The sequence below is a fragment of the Branchiostoma lanceolatum genome, chromosome 13, assembly GCF_035083965.1.
Source record: "Branchiostoma lanceolatum isolate klBraLanc5 chromosome 13, klBraLanc5.hap2, whole genome shotgun sequence".
NCBI classification, from domain to species: Eukaryota; Metazoa; Chordata; class Leptocardii; order Amphioxiformes; family Branchiostomatidae; genus Branchiostoma; species Branchiostoma lanceolatum.
This window is the reverse complement of record NC_089734.1, coordinates 15,466,933-15,476,757: the sequence shown is the minus strand read 5'-3', so window position 1 is coordinate 15,476,757 and position 9,825 is coordinate 15,466,933. Positions and strand designations below refer to the sequence as shown.

At 37.1% G+C, this 9,825-nt stretch overlaps 1 protein-coding gene across 1 annotated transcript; it reads left to right on the top strand.

Annotated features, from left to right (window-relative positions):
- Window positions 1–3,225: 3,225 nt before the first annotated feature.
- On the top strand, window positions 3,226–9,493 carry LOC136447707 (dynein heavy chain domain-containing protein 1-like). The gene is made up of 10 exons (XM_066446749.1): window positions 3,226–3,437; window positions 4,109–4,187; window positions 4,430–4,531; window positions 4,958–5,128; window positions 6,778–6,889; window positions 7,418–7,485; window positions 7,745–7,788; window positions 7,945–7,996; window positions 8,857–9,009; window positions 9,461–9,493. The coding sequence occupies exons 1-10, from the start codon at window positions 3,226–3,228 to the stop codon at window positions 9,491–9,493; spliced, it is 1,026 nt and encodes a 341-aa protein (XP_066302846.1).
- The last annotated feature ends 332 nt before the right edge of the window (window positions 9,494–9,825 follow it).

Here is a 9,825-nt window from a genome sequence, read left to right as displayed (position 1 = left end):
TTGCATATTGATAAACTTCCTGAAATTTTGCACAATGCATGCACATGTAAGCGGTCCTACTGAACTTACTAGTAGTGTAAAGCGAGACCCCCCCCCCATCAAGTTGCTCTGCAATATACGTGTATCAGTTACGAAATGATAAGCATTACAGAAGTATGCTGTCATAAATACAATGTAGATTAAACAGTCTCAAAGGAAAGTTGATAGGCTAACAGATACATGCGACTAGTAGTTTGCACTCTACAACTTAAATACTGTAAATGCAAAATGGAGTGGACTGGTTTTTACTTTGCAGCTGAAACAAGGCGGTAGGTGAGCAGAGGACAGAACAAGGCATTTTTGCAGTGGTTCTAAGGTTGCGGTGAAGAGGCCTACGCAAAACCCATGAATGTTAAACCGAACCTGTTTATATAAAATAAACCAATGATTTAAATGCATTTACACTTTACACTTTTTGTTTCACTTTTATTGCTTTACATGCAAATCAATTGCTTATGTTTCCTTCTATTGTCTGTCCTTGATTATTCCTGTGTTGTTCAGGTCAGTAGTTACTTGCAATTACATGTACAATCTTTTAAAAACTTGCCAATGTATAATTTAAACATTGAAGGCACACAGATACACGCATGCAAAACCAAGAACAACAAAAACAACACGTCACACCTTGTGGTAACTTACAGATAAACAACATGATATAGGCAATGCAGAAATTAAGTGCGAAGGCTCTTAACCCATACTTAAGGGACCAAACATGAAAAACATGGTCCCCATAAAAAAGGTACTTCCGTGTTACGCAAGTTATATGCACTCACGCACTTGGAAATCTAAAACAACGTCGTAAAATGCATCTAAATAACGTCAAAGACAAGATGATAAGACGTCAGAGCTCACCTGGTAGCTGAAACAATGCTTAACTCTGCTGACAACGTGCACAAAGGCAGGTGGCACCAGGTAGCACCAGGTGACCGTCCTGTGACCAGCTGATCACCTGTCTCTGAACTTTCCTCGTGACTCAGGTCACGTGACTGAAAGTTCAAAGGTTAGATGCTTATTTTACTAAAATAATTCGATTATACAAGAGCATAAATTCATATTTTGTAAGAATTGGGCTTATTTGTGTGCATTTGTTAAAGAACGATTATTTCTTTTCATAGCTTTGATTAATTTGGAAAATATATTTGGAGGTGAAAGGTCAAAAGTTGTCCCAGCAAGTGCATTGTGGGATATAAATGGCGGCCTAGCAACAATTTCAACATCGAAGTTCAGGATTTTTAGCTGTTTTGCAAGTTTCTGAGCTCACAGGAAGCATATCTAAGGTAATTATTGAATTTTTATGACAGATTATAAATGTGACAATCATGTAGCAAGAGTTTAAGTTGGTTTTTAGACTATATATGGGATAAAAACGGGTTGTAAACACCTGGTACTCCGTTGCTAAGCCCGAAGTAGGCGGAATATGAGTTTCACACGATTGTTTTGAATGAACCGCCAGACACCTGACAGGCAAAGACAACAACCCCAAACTATAAACTGTTTTTACCCTGATAGTATAATCGAATTGGATCATTTACAATCAAAGAGATGGTACGCATTTGGTCTTTGATAAACTTTATAAACAGTTGCCGATAGCTTCGTTTTGACAAATTAAATTTTGTTATGACTTTTGTATGTAAAGACATATATTATCAGGATAATTTCTTGTTTGCTTAGAACATAATTTGATTTCTCGGTACTTGAATTGTCTTCAACAGTAGTGTTGTCACAGCTTTAAAACAAATAGTTAAGGAGCACAAACATATACCTACACAATCAAAGGCAATATGATTAAGATTATATCTCTTACCAAGGAGGTTTTATAGACTCCTTGCTCTTACTAAAATATAGAATACATTTTGATAGAATATAGAAATTCACTTTTATCATATTACCTTTGATTGTGTACACGTAGGTCTGAGATACACAAAAGCAACTCAAATGTTATTTTTCGTACCCATGACAAATACTTTTTGTATTACAAAAACATTCTATAAACATATGACTTTAAATTGAATGACATAAAAATTATATTTTTCAACTTGACTTTCCAAGTTTATTTTTGGGGGGTTTCATTTATTCATTCAATAATTTACAATTCCTTATATTCTTTTAATAAATTCTTTCTTTCCTTTAATGCCCACAATCTTGATGACGATTATTCTTGCATGTTGGGGGTGATTTTGTTGTTGTTGTTGTTTACAGACATGTTGTGTTATAAATTCAGTTTTTACTTATTGTCCATAATCCATAATTCAATATCACATTTGTAACATAGACAACATATTTTATGATTCCCAAAATAGATGACAGGCCAGCAAAAAGATAGCCAGTTATTTGGAACCATGTGAGCTGGCTATCTGATCGTGATAACAAGTTCGCAGCGGAACAAACAAGATGGCGTCCATTCACGACGAGCCCATCATGCCGACCGTCCACAAACTTCCCGCTATCAACACAGGCAGACTGGTCTCTGGGTCAGGGAAAGGTTAGTATAGATAAGCTTTCAATATACTGTTAGGCCATTTTGATCTGATCATATGGATGACATCCTCAGAGAACACCAAAACTGACGCGAGCGTGCAAATGGAAAAAAAGTTTGGCAAAAAAATGTTGCCTTCATTATGAAATCTATGTGGTCAGGAATGATGAACAAAACTAAATGCAGAGAGGGTGGTAAACATAAATATAGATCTAGAGTCTGCATTGTTTTTGTCTTTCAAAACTTCTTTGACTTTGAAATTGACTTTGGCATTCTACGTCATTAGTATACGTTTTCCGAAATATTTTTTCACAATTTATAACATGTATATTTTCATTTTGCAGCTGCTTTTTCCAATTTACAATAGGGTCGAAAACTTTTTTTTTGGAAACGGATGAATATCTATGCGTGCACGGATGTCATTCATGTAATGAAATCAATATGGCCTTAGTACCATGAATTATAGTTTCATCAGGTCGGTAAGTCTTTGAATGAAAAGACTCTTTGTACACATCCAAGTGTTTTATTCCACCAACGTTTTGATGACCTGGGGCAACAAACTCATGCATGTAAAAGAACCCAACACACTTCTCAATAACAGTTAGTGGTAATCTGGTGTGCCTGGCTGAAAATATTATATTTGATTCTATTTTAATGCTCAGTAGCAAATCTGCATTGTCTCCATAACTGTAAATTATATCAATACCATAATGTTACTTAGCTTGATTAGCGCTAATCTAAAAGGATTTCTTGCTACACGATCTTCAGTTCACCTGGAGTCAGCCGCAGACACCTGGGCAGTCCAGGTGAGAAGACAGCTGCAGGAACAGGTGAACAATGGAGACGACCCAAGTGAAGAGCTGGTGTTACAGCTGGTTCAGCAGGTGGTGTCGGCTTTCATCTCAACACTACAGAACGACAGGTGAGGAGACAGCATGTTTGTCCCTGGACCTAAAAGTTTAAATCCTGAGTGTTGTCAAACAACCACCTTATATGCTAAGTACTGGAAAGGTTGCAGTCCTCAGGACACAATGCTGTGCAGGCTTTTAGCTAGGATTCATAGACAAGGGGTCCAAAAATTGGGGGGGGGGGGTCTGTGATGCGGGGATTAGGTCACTTAGGTGTGTTCTAGTCTTATCATACTTTTAGCAGACCATTTTGAGCACTAAAAACTGCTTGTTCCCTCTCTGTCTCCCAGTGGACTCTATGGATTAACAATTTCCTGGTAGCCTTGCATGTCAATCAGTTTTCATGCTTTACCAGTTTCTGGTAGGACTAAAAAAGCAACAGTAACATTGTTTAACAATACACAGTAACATGTGTATGTACTTACCAGGGAAACAGGGGGTCCTCTGTGCGTCCAGCTGAAAAAGAGGGCGTCCAATTTCCTTGTTATCTTAGTATCATGCATCAAATTGACGCATAGACGCATGCCTAGCTAAAATTCTGTCCTTCATTAGAAGTGAAACTAGTTCAGTACTTCAGTAGAAGTGACGCTATTTAAAATCTGTAGAGAATGTCATCTATAAAACCTCCTTGCTGTTGATAGCTTTGCAAAGTTGATGTTGATAGCTAACATCTTTTCCCCTTCAGACGGCCATCTTGGCTGTACCTGTGTGATGTCCTGTGTCTGTTGGAGCCGCATGCAGAGCTCGTACAGGGGAAACAACAGGTAAGGTCTGGTCTAAGATTACGTATAAGATTTAGAAACATAATCATACTTCATAAAAATCTTTAATTTGATTTGATAAGTACTCAACAGGATTTGGGTTTTCTATTGTGCTGTGTTTAATGGCTCCCCTATACTGAAAAATCCAGGGAATGTTTTGGATTGCACTTATTTTTCAAGTTAAGTACATTTCTTAATGACTGTATCATGCATTTTAAACATGATCTTCTTTTTATATTCTCCAGATCTCCCACTACCTGGAGCGTGTGTACAACCATGTACTAACTCACCAAGAGAGACTGTTTGACATCAACATTGTACAAGCTCTGAACAAAGTCTTCCCAAAGGTATGTGACACTGTATATTTTCTTACCATAGAAACAAACAAAAAAGAAGCAAACAGGATATTGGTTTGTTTTCAGACCTCTTACATATGGCATTTATAGTTGGTTAGATAATCTATCTAATACTGTAATTCACGTTATTTTCACGGTAGCGAAATTTCACAGTGTAAGGAAAATTGACATTTTCACTGAATTTTAACTTCACGGTGGCAACAAGTGATATACAGAACTGATGTGGGAAGGAATCATAAATAAAAACAACAGTTTTTTTCAAGTTACAGTGAAAGAAACAAGAATTGCAGTTACTTTTTTTAAACTCTTTTTCAGAATGTTGTACTTTCTGTCAGGACAATTCTTGGCTTTTTATGTGTTTTTTTCATTTTTTCCATATTATTAATATTATATGTTGTATCTAATTCAATTTTGCAGGATATGGAGAGAATACAACACACCGGTGGCAACCCGCGGAACTACCGCACCCCCACACCACCACGGTTGTTGAGCACGACACCTACTACTAGCACCAAGAGAACATCAGTATCGTCCTCTATAGGACTACAGTTACCAGACGGGTCCAACCCTTATGTGCTGGAGAGACCTGTAAGTTCTTTTGTTCTACAGTAGAATCCAGCTATTTGCATTACTGTTAATAGCATATTTTGGGGATAGGCATAAAATTCTGTAAACCCAAACCTTTTCCCATTCACTCCATTATATATAAAATTGCATAATTGCATTAGCCATTTTCGCATACTCCTGCTATTTGCATTAAGTAATGCCAATGGCAACAGGAAAAACTGGTTGAACACTAGCAAAGTCGCTAACTCTTATGGATTGTATGCAAATGTCATTCCAATGTAAATTGAGTATGGGAAGTTTCTATGGTAAGACAACACCATAGGAACTGTTGTTGTCCTTTGTGTTTTGAAAAAGCTGTTGCGACTACATTGTCATTTGCGGTGACTGATAGGATACAGAAGAATAGAATTGCAAATTTTTTGCTAAGTTTGCCATCCTTTGCACTCAACATGTGCTTATGAATTCAATATGTTACATTTTGTATAACCTGGGAGTGAGTGAATTTGACACAAAGTGTGTGTTTCCTTCAAGTGCCATCCTAGTAACGACAACAACCCCCTCCCCCCTCAGTGCCGCTCATTTTGTCCCCTAGGGTTAATGGACTACTCCTTATAATTGCATAAAATACACTGACAAATCAGTTATGCAAACAAGCGGGTTCTACTGTATAGAAAAAAACATTTAACGGCTGTGCGGATTTTCGTCCAGCTATAAATTCATTTTCTTCCTTTTAAAGGCATCCAGAGCATTTTATGAGGCTTGAAACTTGAATTTAAAAAACTCAAATTTCTAGTCATTCCTACACATAATAAGTGTGAATAACAGTATACCATCAAATATCGACATCAAAGGAGCAAAGATACGATGCCGTTGTGTGGTGAGAACTGATAGAAAATCCAAGCCCTAATAGACTGATCCTGACTGTCCATCACAATTAGGGGTTCGACCAATGAGAGAGTGACTGCATGTCCGTCGAATATTTGCATTTTTATGTTTTTATTTTGCATTTCTACGTTTTGACGGAGGTGTGCGGGGATATGGTATCTACAGTATTTACAGTAGGCGCGTGAAACTAAAAGATCACCATGTAGATTATTTTTGTGCCGTTTTTGCGCACTTTTGATTAGAAACCTGAACGCAAATGTGGTAAACAGTGGCATTGATTGTCAATTTCATAAAGATTACAGTAACTAGAATATTTCCAGTTTTCAAGTCTCATAAAATGCTCTGGGTGCCTTTAAGGCCTTGCCAATTCTATTTCTTGCTTCTCAGATTTTATGAAATAATGCTTAATTAGAAGATCAATAGAGCCTGAGGGCTGTGCCCTGGTGCAAACAGTTTCAGGGAATGTTTTTAATTGTAGTAAGATGCAAGTTTTCCTTCCAGCTTTCTGTTTTTATCTTGACTGCTAGCTACGGTTTTATTTCAAACTGTCCGAGAAGCAAGAAAATTAATTGGTGTGGCCTAATGTTGTTTGAAAGAGCCTCTTCTTAAGGTTTTGAAATGGATTACCGGTAGCAAAATACATGGTTTATTTAAAGTTTTCCTCACAAGATGATTGTGACCTTCACACAGTGTTTTCTTAAAGAAACATTACATTATCTGTGAAACTCGCATCTTTCAGATTTTATCACCCATGCACATTGTATGATTCTATATCCTATTTCCAGGATGATGAGACAAGATATTTCAGGCCCAAGCCTCTGTCCATGGGGGACATACGAGCAGCTATACCAGCCGTAGTGTTAGAGGCTTCATCACGTGAGTCAGCATTCTCACAATGCTTTAAAAATATTTTACCATAATTTTGCATCAAGCTTTATTTCTCTCAGAAGGCCATGTTGATTTGATTATATGGATTACATCCTCTGAGAACCCCAAAACTGATGCAAGCACATACTGATACAAAAAAAAAGTTGAGCAAAAACAAAAAATTCCTTCATTATGAAATCTATGTTGTCAGGCAAGTTGAACAAATGAATAAACACACAGAGTTTGATATATCGAAATATAGGTTCTTCTTTTTGTTCTTTCAAAACTTTTTCTTTAACTTTGGAATTGATTTTGGCATTCTATAACATTAGCATTGTTTTCCAATATTGTTTCTACAATTTATGGCATATATTTGATCAGTTTGCAGCTGCTTTGTATGATTTACAGTATGCTGGAAAACTTTTTTTATTTCTGAAATCGGATGAAATCAAATCAAGATGGCCTAAGTATGATGAAGATAAAGGATTGAACAGATAAATTAACAAATGGTGAATGAATGAAATGAAGAAAATTTAAAATGGTTCTTTGATTTTTCAGGTGAGTCTGTGTGGGGCACCAGTATGGGTATTACTGCCACAGCTATGAGTCTAGATTTACACGATGAGGTAAGGGTTATATTTCTACCTTTACCTATTTCACTTTATCAAGTAAATACCTGCCATGTTTAAATTTGACATTTTTTTAATCCCGGCTTTTTTGGTGTCACTTTATCAACGTTACAGCTTATGCATTAATATGTAGCATCTAGAGCAAGTGTGATATCATTATTTTGTGAGCAAGGCAATGGGAATGATATACAGATCTTGACATGTTTTAGTAGTTCAGAAAAGTTTGTAATTTGTAAATATGTAAATTTGTTTTCAGCTAAAGCCAGGTCCGCCGGAGAAGATGTACGAAAGCTTGACAAGGTAACATAAATTCTTTCAAGGTTTTACATTTTTGCAAGACCAGTATTACAGTACATTCTTTTTCTTTACAGTACATGTACCTTTCATTTTTGTTCAAAAGAATGCTTAAGTTTAGATTAGATTTCCTTAACTGTTTGCTTTTTTATATATCTACAGCATCATAGAGTCCAAACTTGATGAAGATGTGTCTATCAGTGAAGAAGCCGAGGTGAGTGGTTGTTACTTCGAATATCAGTACATTCAGAATAGCATATCAGAGCCTTGACAATGGCCATTGGAAATATTGATACACAATGTACAAGCAAATCTGGGACTTTTTGTGTAGGATTTTTGCAACAATTTTGCAACTGTTGTGATGAACTACAAAAACAGAGCATGATTCGTCAGTTCACTTTGTTCCTTTTACTCTGTCCTTGGTGCTGAAATTGAATTTGTTATAAATTTGTTTTCATTTATAGTGGAAGGCTAAGTTTTAGCTGGGTTCTTCTGTATGTACATGTATTTAATCATTAAGAATTGTAAGGGTTGTGATTCTTATGTTCACCGGCCCTGCTGAAAGGCAATAAAGGATGAGTGATTAAATCTAAACTTAAAAAAAGAAAGTAACTTACATGCATATAATATACAATTTTATGCCAGCAAAGACATTTGATACGGGTGTTCCGGACCAGGCGTTAACTTGGGTTATCACACGGGCTTCTCCTTTAATCACTAGAATATTTAGAATGCATTTTGACTGCACCGAGTGCGCCATGGTCAAAAATTCAAGTACTGGATTCTGATGTCGGAATGGCGACTGTTACAATTTTTTGCTCGAGGACACCAACGTTTCTCAACTTCTGGAGCATTTTGCAGTGACTTTTTCTTCTTTGTATGACATAAATAAAATACGGCTGTTGGGCTATCCTACCCGCGGTCTGGCTGGTACCTTGGGTGATACAGAATACACTGTGTTGTATTCTATATGTATCTGTAGTATCTAACTTAGTTATATCTAGTATCTAGGTCAGGTGTCTATATTCCGAAACATTCCTTAATGATTCATGTGTATCATTATTTGTTGCCCAGTCTATCAGCGATGCCCCGCCCATGACCGGTCGTGAGGCTGCGGAGATGTTTGTGAAGGGGAAACACCTGGGGAGGGTGGAGTTCGTGTACCTGAACCTGACTCCCAACAGGCACTTCAGACCCTACGACCTGGTGGTGGTGCCAAAACAAAAGGTAGAACAAGTTTCTTTTGATTCTGTTTGTTACATTAGACTTTTAAGAAATGTTATGTACCTGGATTCAAGGGTGTCTGAAGACTTGATGAAATTAAAATTTAATGCAGAAGTTGTAAGTGTGATAGAAAAAAACAATGGAATGGGATAAAAACTTGAATATGCCTAGATTCACTCCTTGATTTCATGTAAATCTTCAAGTCTATCATTATATTTCCGATATATGTGAACCAACAAATAGAATCAAGGCAGCCTTAATGTATTACTGATTGCAGATTAACAATGATGACTGTGTTTTCACCCTTCAAAGCTGAAAATAATGGTCTTGCTGGAAAACTTGAATCTCTTTATGAGTCTGTCAGTCTGTTTGCCTGTGTGCTTCTGCAATTACAAATATTCACAACGTAGCATTGCCATTACATCCTCAGTGCTGTTTTTATCTGTTTGACTAGAAGTGTTCCGAAGCAGTCTGGGTAAGGGGATGAAGTCTGCCATCTCTCATTGACTTATTTTAAGATGTGTGTCTTACTGCAGATAAACAAGAGCACAATGTGTTCTCCAATGCAGAAGTACCAAACATCTTTAGTCACGGTGATGCTTTTTTGTGTTTTGTGACTGGAAGGGTTGCAAAGCAGTGTGGGTAAGGAGGTGATGTATGTCATCTCTGATTACCTTGTTCTAAGATATGTCTTTTTTACTACAGATTAACAAAGAGCACTACGTGTTCTCACGCTTTGGTGCGCTTCACGTCCGTCCGAACGAGCCGAACGACACCATGAGTATCGCAGACTGGAACCAGGAGGCCGTGCGGTGGTCG